Genomic DNA, 27,575 nt, shown 5'->3' with positions numbered 1-27,575 from the left:
TCGTTCGTCGTGTCGTTGTCGTTCTAGATTACGAAGCGGTCATTCAGGAACGTTTGGAGTAGTTTCCGTGCTTGGAGCCAGCACTCGGCTGTGTCTTCGAAGCGCTGGCCATTAGGCATAACGTTTCGAGGCATCGTGGCCTCTGGTTGGTTTGCGCGCGGCCCCTGGTTGGTTGGCGCCGCTGTACGCGTGGTGACGTAACGTACGCGTGGTAAAATATCAAGCCCGGCTTGATCCCTCGCGCCTTCTCACGTATGCCCCTCCGACGCCGACGCCGAGAGGTACATTTGACGCTTTTCTATAGCTTTTGCGAACGTGTAGCCGCCTCGTGGCACTGCTTCTCCACTTCAGCCTACCATGCCGCTTAGCTGGAGCCATTCACGGCTGGGGCAGATGTTTGCACTAACCGCCGCAGGGAGTTTTGACTGGCTGCGGCAAAACGGAGACCTTCGGTGAGCCCAAAAAAAATGTTTTTTTCCACTTCGAGCGATCGGGATCGCCGCGTCTTTTTCCTCCCGCCTTGGCGTTTCCACTTTCCTGCTTCTCTGCTGTGGCCGGCTTCCCCTAATTCACACTGAAGCATTCGCTTTCTACCGTACGCGAATTTCTCCTGTCGCCCAAACGCAGCGTCGTTCGCACTGGACGCGCGCGCGCCACTGAATCCGCCGATTAGCCATAGTGCCTTCTGCCGAGTGAACAATGAACCTTGGGGTGAGTGTGGGGTGAATGTGCTGTTGCCCGGATGTTGTGGACGGCTCGCAACCAAGGAGGTTAAAGTACCCTAATTGCTCGCAACTTGAGCAAGGCCCCAGAAACTGAGTCATAGCTTTGGTTTCAAAGAACATGTGCACTCGTAGCGGTTGCCGGGCATCCTAAGATCTGGTTGAACAGAGCGAGGTTGATGTGCATGTCAGCATTTATTGCCTTTCGGAACTTCTCACGAATAAAAAAAAATAAATTCCTCTGTAAGGAACTTCTCTGTTGTTTATATGTCTTTTCTTATTCCTTATTTCTCGAATTTATGTCAGGAAACACGGGGGAAGTGTATTTTTTTTTTGCTTTCGTAGCGCTTACCTCCGTTGCTTCCCGCCCCGTGCTTAGCAATACTAGAGGATGAATCGCGCTCATTTATCTCACTTGGTTGGCGTGTAAACTACAGGAAAGATAAAGACAGCAAGTTGTGTCGAGTAGAAAATAGAAGCCGCAATGAGCTACGCCGAACAAGTCGAAGATGGCTTAATCGGACATGTTTTCTGTGGCCCTTTGGTGTGCTAACCCAGGGACTTCTAGTTCCGAGAACGTTTTCCACTGTTTTCGAGAGGCAACGGGTAAGCACAAAAATTCGGACCCATTATTTGAGCAGGCTTTCATTTCGCATGAGTACATAAGTGTAAACCCAATTCTGTGCAAGCCTGACTGGAATGACAGAAGTGCAGGGACGCTTGACTAATTTGTGAAGACAGCTGCCAAGCTCTTGTCGGAGAAATGCGTTTATTAAAAGGTTATATGCAAGTTGACTTGGCTGCATAGTTTTAGTCGCTTTCACTTTTGACGTGTAGTTCCATTGATGTAAAGTAATTATAGGATGCTTACTGCTCATCAATTTCTTGTAGCAGCAGTTTCAAAATATGCGAGTCTTTCGTTCTAATAGACTGACTCGATCATATGTTGGGTTTAACATACAAAAACCACCATATGATTATGAGAGACACAGTAGTGGAGGACTCAGGAAATTTCGACCACCTGAGGTTCTTTAACGTGCACCCAAGTTTGAGCACACGGGCCTATAACATTACCGCTTGCACCAGAAATGCAGCCGCCGGAGCCGGCATATGATCCCGCGACTTGCGGGTCAGCAGCCGAGTACCTTAGCCACTAGACCACCGCGGCAGGGCATAGTCAAGCTCATATTTATGTGATAGACCAAATGCTTCTAAAAATTATTACAGAGAATGTCGCTGGAGCCAATATTTTGACAAGTAAACTTTTATTCGTCAAGGCAATGCTATTGTCCTGACCAAGAACAGTCAACTTGCTAAAACACTGTTTCCAGCGACGTTATTTTTTGAAAAACCTCTGTTCTCTTCAAGCCTCTCCATGCCTCTGAACATTAGTATCGTTTGGCCCTCAAGTTTTGTCATAAAACTGTGCGCACCGTTATGGCAAACGAATTAAATACGACGTGTCACCCGAAATTGTTGATAATTTTCACGTTGGTTCGGATTCTCCGGGTTAACTGTTTGCTCATTATGTCCATATGTCACTTGTATCTTAAAGCTGCATTTATAAATTGACACTTTCACACTAAGTGTATGAATCTGTTTCTTCTATACAAATCATCCAATAAAATGGTCAATACATTTGTGTCGATCGAATTTCGTCTTACTGAGAAATCAGTTAGCTTAACTTTCACTTCATCAGAAACACGAACAAATATTTAAATAAGAAGAATAACAAAATTTGACGACCGCATTGACCAAGCAGCCAGTGGAACTGAACGAAGGCACGAGCACATTCCGCTTGCATGTGATGTGGTTAAGGAGGGCTCCTGCAGCAACCCTCTTCTTCTCGATTTTTCGTATTTTCCCTCTATTCGGGGACCTCACCAGCGACGTCATGAAAGAAATTTTCTCTTGTTGATTAATTTATAGTAGGATGCCGACGACCGCCAATGGTAAAACCGGCGATGCCGCTGCCGAGAACGAATACATGGGTGTTATAGTGAGCTTGCGCCCCATGACTTCAGTGCGCCCGTGAAGAGTTAGATGTTTTTGTTTAGTGCGCTTCAACGCTTGCTCCAGCTCGGAAGAGAACGGCAACTAGATATCAAGGAAATGATGATTTAAGGAGCAAAGAAAGATACGCATAGGAACTCCTACTCACCAGTCAATTCATGCTAGTTTTCTAACTTATTCCACAAGACTTCCTTTAGTTAGCTGTCAACGTGCTTGCGGTGGCGCCTCTCCTAAAGGACGAGGTGGTTGCGAATCAGTTCAATGAGCATTTTTTAAGCGCACGTTACTTGTCTGTCACATGACCAGCGAGTCGTACTTGGCCACCATTTTTTCAAATTCCTCAGCTAGCACTCTTGTTGGTTCGCGGCGAGCCGATCCGGCCGTGAACACTGCAAAAATTGGTCCGACAGCCGCCACTCGGAGCACTTTCGGCGGCCGGAATGCTTAGTTTTAATCAGCCTTTAAAGCCTTACGGGCACTCTGCCTTTAGCGCTATTTAGCTCGTAGTTAGTGAGGAAGCCTATGGGACACAGAATGATCTCAGAGGTACTCGTGCTGCTAACTCTAAAGAATACCTATCTCCTTTGTGTGCTGCATGTATACGCCCCTGACGTACTTGTCTAGGACGTCACGCGCACGTCAGAAGGTCGATCGTTCGAACCTATGGTCGCGCGCCTCGGAAAGTGTTTTCGCAGGGCCGTTTTTGTGCAGTTTAAGTACATACACACGTACGCGTACGCGCAGCACCACACCGATGGCGACATCAAATATGAACCTGGTGCATCCTCATAAATGATATCACCATAAAATTTTTTGGTAAAGACAGAGACATGCGAGCTTATGTATGCCTTAAGCCGTTATAAAGAGTGACAAGATTTTCCATGGGCAATGAAGATTTTATATAAGCTCAGCACCACTCACCATAAGCTCGAACTTTAATATTGAGTTAATCTAGCCCAGTATGCAGAAACGCTTCATCGGTAACGGCTAAATATGTGGCTAGATATAGCACTCACTGACGGCATTCTGGAGAAAAATCTGCTCCGATTCACCATCACGGTCGCTTTGTAAGCAAATTAGGACACCGTAGACATGTTCTTTATAAATCATTTATACGAGAGATATGAGAAACGTGCTTTGCGTTTGAAGTAATAAGGAGTCATGTACTTTTTTGGGAAATTATATCGTTTTCTGTTCAGGTCATTTCAAACAGGGTTATGCGGATTTCATTGCTCGTACAGTTTTATCGCGCAACAGGGCCGGCGCTTGAGTAGGTAAATGGTCTTAATTTTTCACCCCTCACTTCTGTGTGAACTATAACGAACAGACTATTAAGCTTAGGAAAGAAGGGGGTATGTCATTAGATGTAATGTTATAAATCTCAACAAATAAAGTGGAAGAAAAGACAGCTTGCCGCCCCACGGCAACGTGTCTGTTGCCTGCTAGGTAATGTTGATTCTCTAATGTTCTTTTGCATACGCTGAAATTGAAGCACACTGCCACTTTTCCACTTTGCAGACACGATAACAACTTCAGGCGCAATAGGGTGGGAATGCTGTTACAACACCATGCGTTTTACTACATTAGCCGCTTCAGCGGCACAACAATTATTCCCGATTTCCTCCACCTATATGCAATGTTATTCACTTAATCATAGTGCAAGGGAGTCTAATAGCGACGCCAGGTAGTAGGCAGGCAGCCGGTACGGACAGAAATGCTCGAGCAGTCCAGCGTCTGCAGCTCGTGCACACGCTCGCGCTTCGCACTCAGAGATAATCCCACTAGTCAGTGTCTTGTGAATTCCCCACTACAATACCCCGGTGACGAAGACGAGCCACCCTGGCGACTCAAGGTGACGAGAGAACAGGAGGGTCGTAGCAGGCCTTGAGGCGACTGACGTGGACCATCGACCAAGGTGGCGCTTGTTCGTGGACGGCTTGAGTGGTTCAATGACATAGGTGACAGAAGAAGGGTGCTGTATGACGCGGTAAGGGCCAGTATACTTCGGTGCAAACTTGGGAGTCAGTCCAGGAGAGTGGAAAGGCAGTCGAAGCCACACGAGAGAATCGACGGGGAAAGTGTCCTGAACAGGGTCACGACCATGGCGATCTTTTCGGAGGGCTTTATTATCGGCTGTGAAGGACCATGCAAGCTGACGAGACTCTTCGGCATGTTCGGCCATTTCAGAAACTATGCTGAACTCGGAGGCATCAGGATTGTATGAGAGAATTGTGTCGAGTGTGCTGCATAGGTCACGGCCATATAAAAGAAAAAATGGAGAAAAGCCTGTTGTTGATAGAATCGCCGTATTGTAAGCATACGTCACGAAAGGAAGAAGAACGTCCCTATTGGAGTGGTCGGAATCAATATACATAGCGAGCATGTCTCCCAGGGTTCTATTTAAACGTCCCGTAAGGCCATTCGTTTGAGGGCGGTAGGCTGTTGATGTGTGGTGTACCGTACGGCATGAATGTAAGAGCTGCTGCAGAACTTCGGACAAAAATACGCGGCCCCTGTAACTCAGGAGCTCCCGTGGTGCACCATGACGAAGAAGACACCGATGCAAGATGACGGTTGCAATGTCATGAGCACCAGCCGAAGGTAACGCTGACGTTTCGGCGTACTTTGTCAGATGGTCGGCAGCCACAATCACCCATCGATCATCGATTATCACCTACAGAGCACGGTAGCGGGCTGTATAGGTTAATCCCAACATGGTCAAATGGGTGTGCAGGACATGGTAAAGGCTGCAGTTGACCGGGTGAATGAGAAAATTTCTTGCCCTGTTGACACAGGGAACTTGAGCGAATGTGTTTATTTATTTATTTATTTATTTAGGAATACTGCAGGCCTTAATAGGCCCAGGCAGGAGGGGAAAAGTACGAACAAAAGTACAAAGTCTGCAAATATCAAGAATATATACAAGTAGGATCTATACTTACAAAGTAGTAGGATCTATACTATAGAAAGCAACAACAAGGTGAATCTACTAACAAGTAAATGAGCACTAAAAGAAATGTGATACAAAGAAAAATAATATACAATATGAGAAGATAAACAATACAGAACTATCTAATCAAAGTACAAAGGAGTTAGTAAAATACTGGATCACTGTATTGAAAAAGGAAGGGCTAGATCTAAGATGAAATGAATGCGATAGAGTCGGTGTTGCTGAGTGTACTAAGAGATAGGCTGTTCCAGTCGGCTACTGTTCGAGGAAAAAAGGAAAACTTAAAGATGTTGGTTCTGGTATTGTAAGGCGTTAATGTGGCAGAGTGGCGATGTCTTGTTCGGCGAGCAGTGAGAGGCTTTATGTAAGGTTCAGGAGAAAGAGACAATTTATTTTTATACAGTAAGAATAGAAATTTAAGCCTGTGAATTTTTCTTCTTAGTTGCAAGGACTGAATGTTGTGTTGGGCCATTAGGTCACTTGGAGAGTCACTTGTGCAATATTTGGAGAAGATGAATCTTACTGCTTTACGTTGGATCCTTTCTAGCGCATCGATGTTAGTTTTAGTGTAAGGATCCCATACGATAGCTGCATATTCAAGCTTAGGACGGACAAGAGAGGTATAAGCGGTTAGACGGGTCTCGGGAGGAGCATGTTTTAATTTGTGTCTGAGGTAGCAGAGTTTTTTGAAGGCTGAGTCGCAAAGGTGAGAGATGTGAGAGTTCCAACTGAGATTATTAGTTATGATGACACCCAGGTACTTATATTCATCAACCTCTGTAAGAGGCATGGATGCAAGATTATATGTAAACGAAAGCTTATTAATTTTTTTGGTGATTTTCATAAATACCGTTTTATCAATATTAAGCTGCATGTCCCAGCGTTCGCACCATGTTAAAATTTTTTGAAGGTTAGAGTTTAGGGTGATTTGGTCTTGCTGGCAGGTAATTTCATTAAAGAGTAAGCAGTCATCAGCGAATAATTTTATCTGTACAGGTTCAGTAATAGAGTCAACTATGTCATTAATGTATATATTAAACAATAAAGGTCCAAGAACACTTCCTTGGGGAACTCCAGAAGTAACAGCAAGGTCACTCGAACAGCAATTATCAATTGCAACAAATTGCCTACGGTTAGCGAGGTAAGCAGAAATCCAATTTACTAGGTATGAGGGAACGTCCAGATGAACAAGTTTTTCGATTAGTTTCGCGTGTGACACGAGATCAAACGCCTTCCTAAAATCCAGAAATATGATGTCAGTTTGTCCTGATTTGTCGACAACGCTAGCGAGACTGTGAATTACAGTAGTTAATTGGGTTACAGTGGAGAGGCCCTTCCTAAATCCATGCTGCATAGGAGTTAAAATAGCTCGATCATCAAGAAACCTAGTGATTTCGTTAGCAATAATGTGTTCTAAAAGTTTACAACAAGAGGAGGTTAGTGATATGGGGCGGTAGTTTTGAACTAATGATGGATCGCCTTTCTTTAGGATAGGAATGACACGAGCAGATAGCCAGTCGTTCGGAAGCACTGCTGAAGATAGTGATGCACGAAAGATGATAACAAGAAAACGCGATAGCATTTCGGCGTATCTGTGAAGAAACACGTTTGGTAAGTTGTCAGGCCCGGGTGAAGATTTTGTTTTTATATTCAACAGCATAGAAAAGACGCCAGGCAAAGAAACAAAACTAAAGTCATCCTTCACCAATGTGTGATTCAGGCAACGGGGAAGAGGCGAGTTTGAAAATATACTATTAAAATAAGCATTGAAGTGAACAGCGATCTCTTGTTTAGCGACGACAGGATTGCCCTCGTGCATAATATGGTCAACTGGTTTACTTTTTTTGCTGAGAAAGCTCCAAAACTTGCTGGAAGCAGTTCGGATGAAGTTAGTCAGGGTAAATTGAAAATAACGAAGTTTAGCTGCCCTAACAGCCTCGTTTAATTTAGCTTGGCATGGTACGATTTCGTCACGAGAAATACCCCGTAGTCTCAGACGTTTGACTTTTCTCTTCGCATGCACTATCTCACGCGTCATCCAGGGAGTAGGTTTGGATGTTTTTTTAGTTCTGCTTGGAATAAAGTTGTCGATACAGTGTATACAAATATTCTTAAATTCGTCCCAAAGTTTAGCAGCGTCATGTCCCCCAAAAGCACTCACACTATCATCAAGGTAATCTAGTACGCTCTCATCATTGGCACGTGAATAATCCTTTACAGAAACAGTTTTACAACTAGTAGACTTGGGAAGATTGATGGTACAGGAAAAAGCCACAAGTTCGTGATCAGAAATGCCTTGTTCAACAGAAACAGAAAACTCTTGAAAAGTCTGGCTAATAAATATGAGGTCAAGTATTGAAGCAGAAGCAGAGCTAATTCGTGTAGGCTCAGTAACCACTTGCTGTAAGTTATGCATCAAAATAATGTCACGCAAATGTTCATTGTTTACGCTCACATCAGCGCTATATGTACCGCGAATCCAGTCAATGCCCGGTAGATTGAAATCACCTATTAAAAAAATTTTATTGTGTACAAAAGATGCCATGTGTTCATGCAGATCTTGAAGAAATAGCGGAGGGGAATCAGGGGCTCGATAAACAGCAAATAATAGAAAAGATGTATTACGGCATAAAATTTTTAAAGAAAGCGTTTCAAGATTAGCTGTCTGACGTAGGAGAACTGCGGTGATATCTTGCCTCACCAAGACAGCAACACCACCACCCCTTGTATGCCTATCGCGACGGAAAGCACGGTAATCAGAGGGAAAAACGTCCGTATCATCTATTTCGTCATGCAACCAAGTTTCCGTGATGACGACCACGTGTGGGTTATGCCCAAGAATAACCGCTTCAAGCTTATCAGTTTTATTAAGAACACTTCGTGCATTAATGTTCAAAATTCGGAAATCACGAGGTGGAGGAAGTCAGTCCTTTTTTGAAGTGCTACGATAGTTATGAATTTTAACCCTGCTGTTGGTGGGATCGCTCCATATAAAGTAATCGTTATCGACTCGCAGTTTCTCGTCTATCAAAGCGACTTTCTTGCCATCTTTTTTTTCTGCTTTCGCACTGTCCCATAGCAATTTACGTTTTCTGAGTGTTTCACGCGAGTAATCGTTTTGTACGGAAAAGCTTGTCCCTTTTAGCTTGTAGGCGTTTTTTAGAACATCACGTTTTTCATTAAAGTTTTGAAAAAAAATGATAACTGGTCTTTGTTTACCCGGCTTCCCTAGACGATGGATTCTTCCAATCGAACTACAATTTACATTTAATTTCTCGGAAAATATATCGGTAACAACTTTTTGCTTAAGCTCAGTTTCCGTTTCACCGGCTTCCTCTTGAAGACCGAAGATCAACAGATTAGAACGCCTACTCCTGTCTTCTATGTCCACAATTTTGGATTCTAGAGATTTTACGGTCCGTTCAAGATCATCTACACGAGCAGCACGTTTTTCTAATTCAGTGAACAGACGGCCCCAATCAGCGAAAATCTTTTCCATGTTATTTTGCTGTGTTCTAAGAGCCGCCACATCTTTAACCAATTTGGTTTGTCCTACCAGTAGTTCTTGCAGCATTTTTTCTATGTCGGGACCTGGATTTGTCTCAACATCACCGCACAATAGAAGCAAGCATGCACAGTAGATTTCGTAAGCGATACTAGCACAACGCCGTGGGCACGGCAAGACCAAAAGGCAGCGGTAATCGCTCTTGAACGAAGCAGAGTAATAACTAACCTGCATTAAGCAGAGAAATGGCTTGCCTACAAACGTGTACATACCCCGCCAGTAGTAACGTTGGTGGATCCACTCATACGTCTTTAGTACACCGGCGTGTGCGTGTTGTGGCTCAGCATGAAAATATTCGCAGATATCAGACTGCATATGGCTGGGTATGACTAGCAGCCATTTACGACCCACCACTTGATAGTTCCGACGGTATAACAGACCATCCCGTATGGCGAAATGCGTTGCTTGGCGGCGAAGAGCACGCGGGTAACCGGAAGTTGACGCGTCAGAAAGCATATTCAAGAGCGAGACAATTCAAGGGTCCTTCCGCTGTTCCGATGGCATGTCTGTGACGCTGACGCAGAGAGGGGAAGATCAAGGGCTGATATTTCCGTATCATCAGATTTCACGGGTGATCCTGAAAGCGCATCTGCGTCTGAGTGCCACTAGTCAGTGCCTTGCGAATTCCCCGCTACAATAGTACAATCGACATGCTTCTCTGAGGAAAGCGCAAGCAGGTCTGCCCTTTCAAACGACAGATACCTAGACTCAGTGTCATATCCGGGAAACTCAGAGCTAGTTTCGGTTTGAAGCAACATGCAAGCTCGTAGCGGTTGGCAGACATACTAAGATCTGGTTGAATGGAGTGGGGTTTCTGTGAATGTTCGCATTTATTGTCTTTCAGAAGTTTTTCAAATCAAAATAATTATACACCTGTAAAGAACTTCTTTTTGTTTATATGTCTTTTCTTCTTATTTTGTGAATTTTAAAGCAGGTGAAGTGCGAGTAGTGATTAACTTGCGTTTGTAGCGCTTGCCTCCGCTCTTTCTCCCTCTCGCTCAGCGATATAAAACGTTGTATCGCCCTCTATTATGTCGCTTGGTGGGTGTGTCAACTACGGAAGAGATGAAGATAAGATAAAAAGAGCAAGTTCTGGTGGGAAGATAACGGGAGCCGCAGTGAGCTTCGCTGAACAAGTAAACCATGCATTCGTAGAAGATGGCTTAATCAGGCAACACATGTTTTCCGTGACTCTGCGGGGTGCTAACATAAACATTTCTAGTTCTGTGAAAGTTTTACACTGCTCCCTTGTGCAACGGGTGAGCTCAAGAATGTGGACACATTGTTTTAGAAGGTTTTATTTTTGCATGAGTACATAGGAGTAAGCCCAGCTCCCTGCAAGCTTGACTGGACTGACAGAAATGCCGTGTCACCTTGATAATTGGTGAAGACGGTAGCCAAGCTCTTGTCGGAAAAATGCGTTTATTGCGCTTTCACGCTACGTGTATGTATGTTATTTACACAAAACATGGAATAAACCATGCCATTCATTTGTGTTGATCGAGTTTCGTCTTACTGAAAAATCAGTCGGTTTAACTTTCACCTCTTCAGAAAACCTGCACAAAAAAAAAGAAGATTAACAGAATTTTATTGCGGCATTGCCCAAGCCGCCAGTGGACCTGAAAGAAGGCCCGAGCGCATTCAGCTTGCATGCGAAATGGGAAAGAAGGGCTTGCGTGGCACCCTCCTCCTCTCAAGTTTTTGTCATTTTCCTCTATGTGAGGACCTCACCAGTGACGTCATGAAAGAAATTTTTCGTTCCTGATTCATTTCTAGTAGGACGCCCAAGAACCACCAGTGGTAAAAGTGGCGCGGCCGAAAGCGAATCCATGGGAGGTCTAGGGAGTTTCATTCCTCTGTCACAGTGGTGCATCGTGGTTACTAAGGGTATAAAAAGCACTGCACAAACTACCGCTTTACAATACTGTTGAAACCAGCGTTAAGATGTTGTCTCTCGGTGCACAGTATAGAAATGCAATATTAGCTGAGGAAAATACCGAATTTCGATATTTCAGAGTGTCCTGGAGTTAGAAACCTAGAATGCAGACCGTAGCCTGAGGAGCTGCGTCATTTAGATTTTTTTTTCTTGCAGTTATATGAATGACCCACCAGTGTTTGAAAAAGGCGAAACATTCCTCCTAATACCACCTATAATGCATATTAGTGGATTCTGGCTGACTTTCTGCTACCTAGGACTTGGCTGCGAAGTGGTTTTAGTTCCCACATGGGACTTCGAGGTCATCTTGCCAGCCATAGAAAAATACAAGGTAATTATATTTTGTAGCATTATCCCCATTTTTCGTTAAAAGACTAAATAAATGGAATCGTAGGCCTGTACACAAGTGAGCTCTAACAACCTGGAAATAAATCAAAGATTGCTTCATCCTTGGATTGGAGCGAAGGAGTCATATTGCACGGAGATAAAGATGGAACTGAAACAGTTTTGTAGCTCAGCAACCAGTCAAGTGCTAATCGGAGCTAGCATCAGGGAATAATGCACATGCTTGTGAAACAGTTTACAGAAAAATTTTGCAATTTATCAGGCTGTATTGTCGGTATAAGTTGAGGCTGACTATTCGCAATGCTTTGCTGTTTACGTATCAGACCAGCCATGTCGTACTGCGCATTCTGTGGACTGATGCCTCATAACGCAACTGGTACAATGCCTTGAATGCATGGGTAAGATGTGGACAAATGTTTTTTCGCAATACACTGCTATTAGTGAATGTACGTTGCCCTAAATGCGTCGGTTTGTGCTAAGTCGTCGTATCTTTAAATTTGAATGAAGTGGATGCAGCCATCATTGAGAAAAACAATTAGGTCAGCCGTCTTTTCTGTGGAGTGTCATGTACGGTGTTTTATAGGAAACTTAGTTTCTTATATTTCTCTATTAAATATTCGGTAGCCACTACGCAAGGTAATGTCGCAACAGGAAAAGAAATGACTTAGCGACATAATGATTGTAGACTGTGGCGAACTGAGCAAAAAGAAATAAATTCTGGAAAAAAAATTTCAGGCCACATTCTCGCTCAACTAGTCCCCTCCGGTAAAACATCGATTCATGCAAAATACGCAACATAATAACTGTTTGATGAGCCACCCTTTACCGTAAAAGTAGGGATCGAGAGGTACACAGAACACAGCCGAAATTGATGTGGTCCCGGCAGGGCATCACATGCTGAATGATTTACAGGTTACCGCTTAAGTTTTGTTACGCCACATTGAATAGTTTACCATAATCACTCGACTCACAATTAGCCTAAAGTATGGACACTATGAACATCATACCGCACTATTTTCGTATTTTAATTTCTGCATCACACTCATAATAATGCCGGAACTAACATTAGAGAAGACGGTTACTTGCTTAAAATAAAGCTTTTTTTTTCTGCGTTCGAAGTCAAACACAAAAAAGCCGCCATTAGCACGAGCGGCCTAAGCACAAGCGAAAAAAAATTTATCACCGCAGAAACTGACCACTAGTAATTGTGATAATTTTGATTTTTAGTGTGGAAAGTGTAGGGGCCACAAGACGATCTGGCACCAGCGCAGTGAATGCAGGTCAGCTGTCGTTACTCACTGACTGGCACGAAGGACGCTTTTGAGGAAACAGTTTAGTAGAAAATAGGTCTAGTGGCTCAACATGCATGCATAGATGCATGATATTTTAAGGGTATTGTGCGCCACTCTATGAAGCATGTGCACGTGGTGAAGGGTTTAGAGCATCGTACTTCGTCTGGAGCGGCCCCGAGTACAAATGCCACTGCCTAAACGTTTCCACGTATAGTCATCTTTATGCAAGTACTCTTATGACTGGCAATGCATAGACTCTGTCTGCGAGGGACGATCATCGGCGAGCCTTCCAAACGTGGTTCGCGTCTTGCAGGAACACGAGGGGTTTCTCTGTGCGCCACATCCAACGCGCATCGGTGTTGTTGAGACGCGCAGTCAGCGTCGGACAAGGAGCGTCGCGTGTGCGCTGCTCTCTCTCTGGGCTTCGATGACCCTCTCGTGTGTCATGTAAAATCACCTTTGTACGCCTTGTTTAACAGTCCTGTAATTATGTAATTAAATTGTGTGTATTTGACCCGCAAGAAGCCTCGCAAAGGTTCTTTCTTCCTCGAAGCCTGGGTTAACGCCAGTGCCCCGATTCTCTATCGCATCAACTGGTTAGCAGCGGCGGGACCCTGTGTGATTCCGTGGTGTTCTTTCCTGGTACCGATGCTGGTGATTGCTCGCTTACATAGAGATTCTACCAAGTACTTTGGATAAATGGTAATGTTTATCCAAAGGGAACATTGGTCGCTGCTTCGTGAAGGCTGGTGTCTGTTAGAGGTGCCTTTACAGCAGTTAGAACAACGAAAGGTATTAAGGGGTGGCTATGGATTTGAACAGGTTAAGAAAACTGGATTTAGAACTCCTGTGCGAAGAGCTAGGGATGGATGTGACCATGATACATAGGAAGCCACATTAGATACAGGCGATCAAGGATTCTGGAGTGGATGATGAGAGGCTTTCTGATTGTTGGGAACTCATACAGGCCAGGCATAAGGAAACCAAAGAACGTGAACGCCTTGCGTCAGAGAGAGGAGCCCCCAGGCATAAACACGAAGCTGCAGCTCATGTAAGGAAAATGGAAAGATTGAGCTTAGAGTTTCGGATTGTCCTGGCGAAACTTGCTAGTGGTCAGGGTACAGTAAATGAAGAGATTCAAGATAGACCAGGCACAATAAAATGTGAATGCAGGACTGAGGTAACTGACGAGTGCAGCGTCTATTGCCAGTCGGATATAACAGGTGTCACAAGCATGGACGAAAACAGAATGACTGACTCGTGGATAAAGGTTTTTTTCTCGCATTAGTGTAGACGCGGTATCTTTGTCTCAGCAGAATGAGTGTACAGCCGCTTTCGCCAAGTCATAAAAGTATACAGCCGGAGGTGCTATCGTTAGTAAATCGCGACGTGGATGATCAGGGTAGCCTAACTAGAGCTGTCATTGCATCTTGCCCAACCGACGGTCGGTTGGGTAGCATACAATGATACAGTTGCTGGAAGCGACAAAGGTGACAGCAGATTGCCAGTGCATGGTTTTCAAATTACCAGTGCAGAGCTTCTTTAGTGTCAAGAAAGCTTATGGATGTTCTATAGTTTCTGCTGTTACAGAGCGTACTTCCTCAAGGACACTTGGTCTTTAAGTTTTGAGTGAAAATGGAGCAGTGTATGCAGGTCAGGATGGTGCGGACGCTCCCGTCTTCATGCGTCTGCGAACAGGCTCTTTGGTTAAAACCCGGCATTGCTGCAGCGTGAAGGGCAGTTACTTGAAGCATCCGCGTGGTTTAACGTAGACTTGGAGACAAGCGTCGCAAATAACTTGTTTGTAGGTGTTGTACTTAGGGTCTGTAAACTGTGGACTGCGACCTTTCTGATCGACTTCATGCCGTCGTTGAGCAGGGAACAGCAAGGCTGCGGTGACTGGGCCGCGCCAGCTGTGGAGGTGCATGTTGGAACCCAGTGGGTGTTGATGTGTAGTGGGGGTTGGTGCAACGCCGAAATGCCTTGTTGTGTTACCTGCTCTGTGCTGTGTGTGTGTTGCGCTCGAGAACCATAGGAACGCGTAGGGGCAATCGCAACGGACGACGTACAAGGGCCACTTCAGGGAGTAGCGGTACTGCAGTCCGTCCTCGGCCTTTTTGGGTGGCGGATGGGCTGTTATGACTGGCAATGCATGGACTCTCCCTGCAAGGGACGATCATCAGCGAGCTCTCGAAACGCGGTTCGCGACTTGCAGGAACGCCAGAGGTACTCGTTTGTGCAACATGGAGTGCGCAGTCGGCGTCAGACAAGGCACGTGCACATGGACCAGGAGTTATGAAAAGGGGCGTCGCTTGTGTGCTGCTCACTCTCTTTCTGACCTTCGTTGGCCCTCTCATGTGCCATGTAAAGACGCACCTGTACGCATTGTTGAGCATTCCTGTAAATGTGCAATTAAATTGTCTGTATTTGGTCCTCAAGAAGCCTCGCAAAGGACCTTACTTCCCCGACGTCTGAATAAACATTTGTGCCCCCTTCTCCGTCACATCACTACAAACTTTATAGGGAAATTAAGCACGAGAAGGTGGCTAAAGCGTGGTGTCTGCTATGTCTATAATTGCGCCGCTACTTGTGTATGAGCGTGCTTAAGGGCTATAGCGATCGCAGCTAAATCGACGTGGTTCGTCACGCGCATTCAGAAGGGCGGTCAATGACGGATGTGTGAGAGACGTTCTACACCTTACTGTGGAATGGAGTTCTAAGTATTGATTCACCATAGTGAAGGAGAACTGACATAATGAGAAACGACGCTCAAGTGTTTAGAAAGGCCGACTACTTTGTTCTTAGTAAGTGGATAAGTTGAACGTATATTTGTGAATAAGAGTTACCACTGGACGGATAGCAGCTGAATTCATTTTCTGAAATCTATTCTCATCACAGCCTACAACACTTGGGTTGCTTCCTACATTCTTCCTGAAGTTGGATCAGCATCCACTACTGGGTCAGGTGGACACGAGCAGTGTCAAAAAAGTAATGCTTGGCGGCAGTACACTGAATTCATCTGTGCTACAAAGCGTCGCCAGGAAGCTCGGCTTGGGCGGAGTTATACAATGTACGTTTCTTGAAGTTTTTCAAGTGTGGTAAAAAGAAACTAAACAAGACATTTTATATCATGCATGACGAGTACAGCAGATGAATAGTGAAATTCGAGAAATCTGTATTACAATCAGGGAGTCGACTTTACATTGACAAAAACCTCCCAAATAATTATCCCCGTATGAGATGAACATTTAGGCAATGTAGCAATTACGGAAAGCGCCTTCACGGGCTACGTTAAGCCTTCATACTAAGATTTTCAAAGGATAATTGTCAGGCAACTCATCATGAATTGTCCTTTTAAAAACAAGGCAATGCAGTTGGAAGCAAATATTCCGAGCAGCGTTCCTCAGAAGCGTCTCTAGAAGCGTGTTTTCTTTGTTTCCGCAGCGTTAAGGTGACATAAAGCGCTTATTAAATAGCCATACTGGATCCCCTTCACCTTCGAATCTTTTTAGGTTAATTTATAAGGAACCGGATCATTTTTTATTGATTAAAGTTTGTTACCAAGAAAGGGATAGCAAAAAAGACTTAATTATACCATATAATTGTGATGTAAAATGTAGTGGAACTGATGACTGAGTGACTGACTGACTGGGCCAACTAGTTGACTGACGTTTCATTACTTTATACATTACGCTGTTTACTGCGTCCTTTATAAGTATGTTTTCCTGTTGACGTTAGCATGTATTTCTTAGAATATGCGCATCAAGGCGCATTTGGCCCTGAACTCTAGTTCGCGACCACCTTTACAGTGATATGATGTGTGAAATGGGAGTAGTAAAATAGTCAACAAAATGAAAAGCAGTAAAATAAAATAGGTAACAGAATAAAGGAATGTGGTGTAACTATTTTCTTGCGCATTTCTCATTTCTTGTGTGCGTTAAGTTCCCTGTTCATCTTTCAGACTGTGTGGCACCATATATGAAAGGTGGTTGTGTCGTTGTTTCTTCCGTACTTTTTAAGTACGCGTGCTTGATTTTCGCAAAAATTTGTTACATGACACGTTGCAGTTTTGTACAGCTCATTTCAGTAACTAAAGCTCAAACGTCGGAAGAGTTTGGTAGGTGTTAGCCATGGGTCATTCATTCGAACAATGGATGCCTGTAAACTAGGCATAATGCAATTTCACAGCGTAATGTACTTCTCCTACAGTTCTACCACGATAGCATTGAAGAGATCGCTTCACATGAACTCCAGTGTAGTTCAAGGCGTCGTTGATTGTGGTAAAAAAATTCGTGATCTTCACGAGGTGAAGAAATTGAGACAGGTGCAAATAAACCTAATGATAAAAAAGGCTTGGTTCGAGTGGCAATCGAAGCCCATGTGGCAGAAGCTAAGAATATTGACACGAGGAGCCCAAACATGAAAAATTCGCAATGATAGAGTGTTTGCAGGCTCACGACAGGGCGAATATGTATGTGCTATATATATATATATATATATATATATATATATATATATATATATATATATATATATATATATATATATATATATATATATATATATATATTGTTACGTCTACGAGGCGTTTATTCGAAGCAGACGTAACGGTCAACTCGACGGTATACTGCAGTGAACGGGCAGCAGCGAGCTTTTGCCACCAACCGAACGTCTTCCTCTTCTGCTACCACCATGTTCTCCGCTACACAGGTGCACATACCTAAATTACACATGTGGTAACATTTCCCTCCGCGCAGACGAGGCCCACTGGGCGAGTCAAACAGTCTCTCGAGGAATAAAGCGCTTCAAACGTGCAACATGGACAAGTTCAGTTTTTGCAGACCGTCGGCCGTTTGAATGGAGACGCGCTATGCGGTAAACTAAATCACTGATACGGTCTACAACAAGATAAGGTCCCGCATAGTGCGCTAGCAGTTTCTCGCTCAAACCGCGTTTTCTAGTTGGTGTCCAGAGCAACACTAGGTCGCCGCGATTGTACGTCACGTGTCGGCGTCGGCGGTCAAAATGTGCCTTCGAGCGGTCTTGCGAAGCAAGAGTGCGCAAATAAGCAAGGCGTCTAGCTTCTTCTGCCCGACAGATGATCTCGGATATGCAGGGATCACGATGGTCCAAACACGGGAAGATTGTATTCAGGGTATGACGAGGTGGTCGAGCATATAGAAGAAAGAAAGGACTGTAGCCGGTAGTTTCATGCTGAGCGGTGTTGAATGCATATGTGATAAAGGGTAGAATGCTGTCCCAGTCCTTGTGATCGGATGCAACATACATAGACAGCATGTTCGAGAGAGTTCTGTTCGTTCGTTCAGTTAGACTGTTCGTTTGGGGATGGTATGGCGTAGAGTGCCGAAACCTTGAAGCACAGACACGAAGCATCTCTTCCATCACGTCTGCTGTGAATTGTCGGCCACGGTCACTGATTACGATTTTGGGAGGCCCATGTCGAAGAATGACAAAACGTAGCATGAAGGAAGACACATCAGCTGCAGTTGCCGATGGTATGGCAGCGGTCTCGCAGTACCGTGTTAAATGGTCGGTGCAAACGACTATCCAGCGATTTCCATCAGAAGACCGGGGAAAGGGTCCAAGGAGGTCAATCCCGACTTGCTCGAATGGAGTTCTAGAGGGCGGCACCGGATGTAATCGCCCTAAAGGAGCACTTGTTGGGCGCTTATGACGTTGACACTCGTTCCAGCTAGACACGTATTGTTCCGTCGTGTGGCGCATTTTGGGCCAGTAGAATCTTTCTTGAAGACGGCAAAGAGTTTTTGCTGTGCCTAGATGACCGGATGTTGGGTCATCATGCATAGCCTGCAAGACATAAACGCGAAGACTCTTCGGAACCACCAGAAGATATCGTGAGCCGGTGTTGGTGTATTTTCTTTTTGTAAACTAGCCCGTCTCGGATGCAGAAGCGCGTAGGCGATGATTTTGGTTTGGTAGCAAGAAGCTGTTGTATGGTGCTGTCCCTTTGTTGCTCATCCTTAAAGGTGTTGTTATCAGGAAATGGTTGGTCGAGTGATGCAATGTAGGTATGGAAGGTGTCCGCGTCACATTCCATTGTTGGAAGCGGTAGTCGCAAAAGACAATCTGCGTCAGCGTGACGTCGGCCGCTTTTATACGAAACCGTGAAGTCATATTCTTGTAGACGAAGTGCCCAGCGCGCCAGCCGACCAGATGGGTCACGCAGATTAACCAACCAGCAGAGAGAATAATAGTCTGTCACGACGGTAAAGGGGCGTCCGTACAGGTAGGACCGGAAGTGCTGCACTGCGAAGACTACTGCGAGGCATTCTTGCTCTGTGACAGTGTAGTTACGCTCGGACTTGCTGAGCGAGCGACTTGCATACGCTACGACGTGTTCTTGATTATCCAAGCGTTGAACCAGGACAGCGCCTGCACCAATACCGCTGGCGTCTGTGTGAATCTCAGTGGCAGCGAGAGGATTGAAGTGTTGAAGAATCGGATGGGACGTAAAAATAAACTTCAACTCCGAAAAAGCCGACTCGCATTCCGGGGTCCAGTCAAACTGCGCACCTTTCTGAAGCAGACACGTGAGCGGGTATGCAATATTGGCAAAGCCAGGAATGAACCGGCGAAAGTATGAACAAAGCCCCAAAAAGCTGCGCAGTTCTTTCACCGAGTTTGGCTGCTTAAATGCCTCCACTGCGGCCGTCTTGGCGGGATCCGGTCGTATGCCTTCTTTGTTTACTAAGTGTCCAAGGACGAGTGTTTGGCGCTCTCCAAAACGACATTTCTTTGAGTTGAGCACCAAGCGTGCTTTGCTTAGGCAGTCCAGTACAAGGCCAAGGCGTGTGTTGTGCTCACAAAAGGTGCGCCCAAAAATTACAACGTCGTCCAAGTAACACATACACACTTCCCACTTCAATTCACGCAGAATGTTGTCCATAAATCGCTCAAAAGTTTCGGGCGCGTTGCAGAGTCCGAACGGCATCACATTGAATTCAAATAGTCCATCTGTTGTAACAAATGCCGTTTTTTCCTTGTCTTCCTCGTGCATTGGAATCTGCCAGAAGCCTGACCTCAGATCCACAGACGAAAAGTAAGAGGCCGATGATAGACATTCGATAGCATCATCAATCCGTGGGAGTGGGTATACGTCTTTTTTAGTGATGGCGTTGAGACGGCGGTAGTCAACACAAAATCGCCATGTCCCATCCTTCTTTTTGACTAGAATGACTGGAGCGGCCCACGGACTACATGATTCCTGAATTACATTTTGCTTGAGAATCTCGCAAACCTGTTCATTGATCACTGCGCGTTCTGACGGCGATACACGATATGGTTTCTGTCGGAGAGGTCTGTGAGATGCCGTGTCGATTTGGTGCTTTATACGAGAAGCAGGGAATGAAGGTGAATCATGCTGAGCGAAATCAAAAATACCGGCATGTTTGCGCAGAATACGCGCCAGTTCATTACGTTCCTTGGTGCTGAGTGACTTATCAATCATAGCCATAATGGTGGTGTCCCTGGCGTGCAGATTATTGCAACGGGTCTTATCCGGGGAATCATTGCTTTCTGCGAGGGTGGCAAGCGAGAATACTTGGTGTTCACGAATCTCTGCAAGTTTCAGATCCTTCGGCAGCACTGTAGGTTCACTAGAGCAGTTAATCACCAACAAACCAGTATGCCCTTGCGCAACCGATAGTGTACAGTACGGTATTAAAACTGTCTTCTTTATGCAACTGAGATGCACGGGTTCCACAGTTGCGTCAAATGTTTTCTCGCTTGCAGGTGAACAGACAACAGGGACGCATTTTGCAGACAACGGTGGCACAGTTGTGTCCACAAACACGCAAAGAGTACTTTCTTGAGAGGGCGAGTTTTCCATAAACGAAACTGGGATATCAGAATCTACTGTAATTTGTCCTGTGCGGCAATCGACAGTAGCACCACATAGCTTCAAGAAATCGAGTCCCAGAATGACGTCATGCGTAGTATGAAGGAGAACAGCAAACTCTGCGACAAAGTTCTGGCACGCCAAACTAACAGTCACAGTGCAGACACCAACAGGTTGTAACACCTCTCCGCTCGCTCCACGAAACGTATCCGGACGGTCCCAACGAAACATAACCTTTCGTCCAAGAAGGCGGGTGAAAACTAAACTCATCACTGACACGCTTGCACCTGTGTCCACCAACGCCATCGTTGGTACACCATCGATAAGCACTCGAACCTTATTTTTAAACATGGAAGCTAACGGAGGTATATCTGTTGAAATCGAAGACTGTCCGGCGACCTCACCTCCAACGGCCACGCCGGCTAGTTTTCCGTAGGAGGCGAGGAGTGGCGGCGCCGAGGAGACGGTGATCGGTTGGTACGAGGGGCAGGTGGTGGTGTCACACTGCGATCAGAGGCCGGAGATTGGTTTCGTAGGGGTCCTGGGATCTCGTAAGACGCGCTTCCCGGAAATGTCATGTGGGTAACGCAAGAACGGTTAAATCTCGGTGATCGGTCATACCTTGGCGGCTGCCGGTAGTTGCAATACCTGGCAATGTGTCCTTCGAAGCCACAGTTGTAACAGACTGGTAGAGGACGCTCACCGAACCAATGCTGGGACCGCTCAGCTGTGAAGGGTCGGTGACGAGCTTGTTGAGCGGGGGCTGCCCACCTCTGTGTGGCGGGGCCGTGCCGAAGGCGTTGGCCATATCGCTGGTCGGCCACGAATTGGTCACGACGTGGCCGCGGATTTCCAGTTTTGCTGATGTCTGCCACACATACCGATGGTGCCAAAGAAGCTGATGGTGCCGCCGTGTAGTAGGGTGGATTGGTAGGTGGATGAGGAATGGTTTCGTCAACCCTACTATCTTGTCGTTGCAGCTCTTCACGCACAATTGCCCGAACAGTAGCGGCAAGGTCGGTGGGCGGGCTCACGTCGACGCTGGCAACCATTGTCACATTTGCCAGTCTACCAAATTTCGGGGCGATGCGACGAGTCTTCAATTTTTCAAACGTGCGGCAGTGATGTTGGACGTCGGAGGCAGAGGTGAGGTCATCCCTGCCTATCAGAAAATTGTAAACGTCTTCCGCTATGTCTTTCAATAGGTGTCCGACCCTGTCTTCTTCAGACATCTGCGGGTTCATAATCTTGCAAAGCTTAAGAACGTCCTCTATATAGGTAGTGCAGGTTTCATCAGGAGTCTGGGCTCTTCCAGCAAGAGTCCGCTCCGCGCTTTTTTTTTCTTGAGTCGGAGTCACCAAAACACTTCTTGAGTTCTTGAGCAAAAATAGCCCATGTTGTCAAGGACTCTTCGTGGTTTTCATACCACATCAGGGCAGTGTCCGTGAGAAACACCGCGACGTTTTCCAGCTGATCGATAGAGTTCCAGTGGTTGTACCGGCTCACCCTTTTATAGTGCGCTAGCCACGCGTCCACATCTTCTCCTGCCATTCCCGCGAACCGGCGGGGTTCCATGTAGTGATGCCTTGGTGTAGCCAGTGTAGATTGGCACGAAGTCGAGGCGGTTGATTCCTGACCTTCGCTCTGGGTCATGACGACTGTTGTCGGCGGCAGACCGGCAAGACGACGGCTCCGGCGAACTCCAAACAGCTGTAGCTCCGTGGTACGTCGATGTGTCGTACCCAGCACCTCCACCACTCTGTTACGTCTACGAGGGGTTTATTCGAAGCAGACGTAACGGTCGACTCGACGGTATACTGCAGTGAACGGGCAGCAGCGAGCTTTTGCCACCAACCGAACGTCTTCCTCTTCTGTTCTGCTACCACCATGTTCCCCGCTACACAGGTGCACATACCTAAATTACACATGTGGTAACATTATATATTAATATATATATATATATATATATATATATATATATATATGTGTATATACATTGTCATAATTATCAGCAAGATAATCAAGGAATGGTACAACTACAAAGGGGCGAGTGTCACCTTACGGATAGGCAGTAAACACTTACCAAGGTATTCAAAAGGAATTCTAGAATAGGTTGAAATAATCAACATTACACGCACAGATTTTAGTTTTCTTTGGGCACGTTTGCGTTGTATGCAGAGATGCAAAGTAAAGCGTGAAGTTAGGCCAGCGATTGAAACAACAATGAGAATAATACCTGATTATGTTATCGCGTTATACCTTTCAAGGCTACTCCATTTTTTTTATGCAAAGGCGTCTTTGTAAGCTCGTAGCACTTTTGGGGCCCATCTTGTCATCGTAGAACTCTTGTGGCTTGAAACGCATGTGACAATGCGCTCAATACAGGTCCAAACTATTACAGAAATAAATGCTCAAAACTAGGTCAAACAAAACAAATAGGTTCTTAAATAACTATATAACAGTAACTGAAAATTTAAACGAGTTGTCAACATAAAATCTCTAAAAACGCTTCGGAAACATTCCGCTGAAAACAGAGCACCGCGAGATAGGTGCCACCGCCTCATGAAGGTGAGTGATTGCTTCTTCTACTGGCACTTCGTCACTATGATTTGAAGGAAAAAAAACAGCTTCAAGAAACTCGCGGTGGACGACACGTATCTCAGCTAACGTGGGATGCAGGAACTCGCTAACAAGATTCTACTGCTGCACGCGAAACCTCAAACGGTGGTGCTATCGGCGGTTCTGTAAATGGAGAAGTGCGACCTCTATAAACGAGAACCACTGGGCGCCCATGCTAAGCCCTTGACCTTCCACAGTAGTTGACTACATCTACGTGTGTCAGACGTCCGTGATGGATGCTCGACGTCATTTTATCTTGAAGAGTTCTGGCGTATCTTTCGTACCGAACGGATGAATGGCATCTCGGAGACTTACTAAGGTGTCTCATAGAGGCATGTTTGGCGGGATTTAAGCTTTGCTCTTGCACGCTCGACAAGCGGGCGAGCGTGAGAAGATAAGGTTCCGGGAGACCGCTTCGGGAAGTAGGAGGGTGCGTACGCGTTTTGATTTTTTTAGATAGTTTCAAACATTTGGTTTCGTTCTTAGTCGCCGGCTGGGGGTTTAGATCGTCTTGTCGGGGCCCGGGCCTTTGTGGGCGCGCGCCCTTTTCCGTGGTGTCAAGGTCCAGAGGTAGAGCCTCGTGAATGCGTACCTATGTTTCTCTAAACCTTTTCCTTGTCCTTTTTGTTTCGTCTGTTCTGAGGTACGCTATCGCGGGAATGCTGCAAGAAGGGTAGGTCAGTGCTTCAAACTTCGTTCATTGTTTATTTCTTTTAGAAATGTGCCCTTCGTGGCAAATAATTGATATATTTTTTAACCTGTATTAGCTAGTTGGTGTCCTTTATAATGATGTTACGTACGACTAGTTACTTCGAATGATTGAGCTAATTGTACTAAAATCCCCGTAATAAACCACACAGTTGGAGAGTGTCGCCTAAAGTCTCCCTTATGGCGCACGTGAGCTCACCATCTCTTCCTGATGATGGTCAGAGAACGAACAAACAGTGCATAGCACAACGAGACAAACGAGGCCGCGCACCATGCATGGAGCTCACAGTTCCCGAATCTGCAGTAGTGTTTGTCGCATATGATTAGTTAGAGAAGCGAGGCTTTGCGAAATAGGTAACTGACAAAACCCGAATGATGTGTTGGTCCAACGTGGAGTCTTATAGCACCCTGAACATTAAAACAGACTCACAGTGTGTGTTTGTGGGTGTGCGTTTGCGGTTGTGCACGTGCGTGTGCGTGTGTGTGTTGTCTTTTTGCATGACTACCAAAATGTTAACGTGCACCTGTGATGGTATTATGTTTCATGGTCACCTGAAAATATGTAAGGGACGTTCAAGGGGAAATTTATTATGTTTTAGTCGTTTGATAAATGACTTTAAATAAATCTGCCAAGTGTTTCATGAACTTCAAAGAGCTCCAAATCCTCCAAATTTATCACATTTGTGCCGTTTTCATTGATCCTCATGTACACTTTTTGTTCCTTTATTTTTTTACCATGTCCTTTTCGGCAGTGTTTGGAATGACAGAGTTGGCAGGCAGCGTAACAGCGTCTTTGCCTCGAGGAGATGACTTCAAAAGCGTCGGAAAGCCCATACCATTCATGGAAATTAAAGTAAGCAGTGTATTGAAGTAAATAAATTTTTAGTATTTGCAAGGAACAAGAAAAGCAAAATGACATTCCAAAACTTCAGAGTCAAAACACATTAACGAGGCCCAGAGGAGGCTAGCGCAAACATTGCAGCTGACCGTATTTCTGGCAGAATTCTCACGCATTGTGACAAAAATCACGCTAAGCTGTCATCGAGTTGCTGCTTATGCGGGACTTGTAGACAAATATTACTACGTGGATCGGCGTGTTTATGCAATTTGAATTGTAATGTGCATATAGTCTATAGGCTGAACAGTTACCTTGACTACCCTGACTCCTAAACAAACGGCACTTTACTGAGTGATGTAGCAGCGGCGCTGAATTTAAAGCACTGATATTCCTTCACTTCAGACACAGGAGCATTCGTTGTCGTTTTGCTGCTGGTACGAGTGATGCTAGACCAAATCTTGTTGAGTTATAGGAGTAAATTTGAAAGCTTTGTTGTATCAGTGCTATAAATTCACCTACTGTGAAAAATAGCACGTTTTCTTTTCTTAATACTGCGCAAAGCTACAAGTCTCTGTATCTTTAGTTGCTGTTCCGCGTTGATAGATACTGAATATCCTATTGTGCATACCGGCAGTTTTCTATGTGCACTAAATGAACAATAACAGCAACAAGAAAAACCACAATCACAAAATTGTGCCTCTTCAGGATGGTTTTGCTTCTTCAGCACAAAATTCCTTCATAAACATAGACGTGAAAAAAAAGAGGGCGCCTGCGAATGTAACATTACACGCTACGATGGCAGCGCCATAGCTCACTCTTCCCGTAGTCTGTACTGCTTGTCATCGTGGTTTTTCCAGCCAACGAACTAAAATACGAAATTAAAGACCAGTGTGTAAGTAGTTTTTTTCAAGTACATAGATATAATGGTCACTGAGTGTAATCCACGTGGATGCCCAAATAACGCTAATTTGAATAAATGCTGGATAACTCTGGACTCTTGTTCCTACTTTATTATCAGGTGGTGGATATAACAACCAGAGAGCCTCTGGGCCCTGGAGAGAAAGGGGAAATCTGCATAAAAGGCCCTTGCACATTTCTGGGCTACCTGAACAAACCGAAAGAAACTGCTGACGCCTACGAAGATGGCTTCCTCCGCACTGGTGCGCCGTATTTTTGCATGCGTACTATCTAACATCTTCAGGGAGACGATCTGTCTTTTAAAATTAAACAAGTCACAGCTTCGCCGCAAAGGCGCAGCAATGAACGCGATAGCAACAAATTGGAAAGTCACGCTCAAAATGAGAAGCAGATCATGAAGCGTGTACCACGTTTCTCGTGCACAAATCAAGCATGAAATGTACTCACAGGTACAGATGAATGTGAATAAGTGTTTTAGTTGTTACTTTGCTATGTCCGAAAAGCGCGCCCTATTCAAAAACGCAGACTGTGCAACGATTGCAGTGACCTTTGTTCGTCCAGTGACTACAACAGAATCGTTCTGGTGAAATATCAAGGCTAGACAAGACGTTCGATTCTCCCCACCGCGAGATATGGGCACGCGAGCGACCGTCCACACCCCTCCTCTCCGCAGGGCAAAGTACGTGTGAGAGACGTGAACACGTGGCACCGCGTCGTGACGATGCTGCGACGCGCACTCATTGCGCCATCTTCCTGGCAATGCTGCAAATACAATCGTTCCTTCCCCCGTATGCCCGTCAACAGCGGCACGTGGTATATATATTTAGCTTGCCATTTGAATGTTGAAGAATGTGCCTGTCCGTGGCTCAGTGGTTAACACCTCGCACTCACGTTTCAAAGGTCCCAAGCTAAATTCCGCGTGCCGGAGCCTATTTCTTGATTATTTTTATTTCTTGAGTTTTCGTATATATAGATACGTATACATTTACAATGAGTGCCATTGACGCCGACGCCGGCGGCAAAATCCAGCCGAGATATCTATATATTTACTATCGTAATAAAATTATCTGAAGCTGACACATTCTTTCCGTACCTTAAATTTCAACAGTGATTGAAAGTACGCTAAATATATGCTAGCTTTACGACTAGGTTTCCAATAATACATGTGCTAGGGTGTTGCGTGTCAGAACAAGGTTTTCATTATGAGGCCCGTCGTAGTTGCTCAGATCATGAGATTTCTAGCACCTAGGCTTCTTTACCGTAACACACGCTCCAAGATCAAAACTCAAGCATCACCATTTTAGAGAAACGTGATCACTGCGTCACGAATAGAACCCGCGTCTTCCGGCGAGCAGCTAAGCGCCGTAACTACTGTATACAGAAGCAGCCATACACTTTGGCACCTTACTCCTAATTTAGTTGTCTGTGCTAAGTAGTTGCATCATAAGCTTTATTTATATACTTGACACCATAGATGCACGTAAGCCTATTGTTTCTGAAATGAAAAAAATATTTTATGCTTATTTTGTGTGTGTTTCAATTTAAATTAATGATAATGAATTAAATGAGGCATCTAATACTGCTTGTCTGAAATAATGTCGTGGGTAACTTAACTTGTATTCGTGTTTTTGTCTTTTCCAAGGTTTTATCGTCGTGCCCGAAAAACGGTGAATCTCGATTGAGGGACAATCAACTGCCATGCGGGTAGCAAACGAAAGGTTTTATTTTTTCCGCTTAACTGACATCGAGAGAAAAGCCATTTCTAGAAATCGGGCTGGTCTTACTGATAC

The 27,575-nt window shown here is 45.1% G+C and overlaps 1 protein-coding gene across 2 annotated transcripts in view; it reads left to right on the top strand.

Annotated features, from left to right (window-relative positions):
• Positions 1–27,575, top strand: part of LOC142776431 (luciferin 4-monooxygenase-like) — a 134,972-nt gene that overhangs the window by 83,437 nt on the left and 23,960 nt on the right. For both annotated transcript variants that reach the window (XM_075880072.1, XM_075880071.1), the window contains exons 6-9: positions 11,343–11,517; positions 15,722–15,893; positions 24,782–24,882; positions 25,886–26,027. In XM_075880072.1, coding sequence (XP_075736187.1) covers positions 11,343–11,517; positions 15,722–15,893; positions 24,782–24,882; positions 25,886–26,027 — 590 coding nt within the window. The remainder of the gene's footprint in view (positions 1–11,342; positions 11,518–15,721; positions 15,894–24,781; positions 24,883–25,885; positions 26,028–27,575) is intronic.

Source organism: Rhipicephalus microplus, chromosome X, assembly GCF_043290135.1.
Source record: "Rhipicephalus microplus isolate Deutch F79 chromosome X, USDA_Rmic, whole genome shotgun sequence".
Lineage (NCBI taxonomy): Eukaryota > Metazoa > Arthropoda > Arachnida > Ixodida > Ixodidae > Rhipicephalus > Rhipicephalus microplus.
Note: the sequence above shows the minus strand (reverse complement) of the source record. Positions and strands in the feature narration are given on the sequence as shown.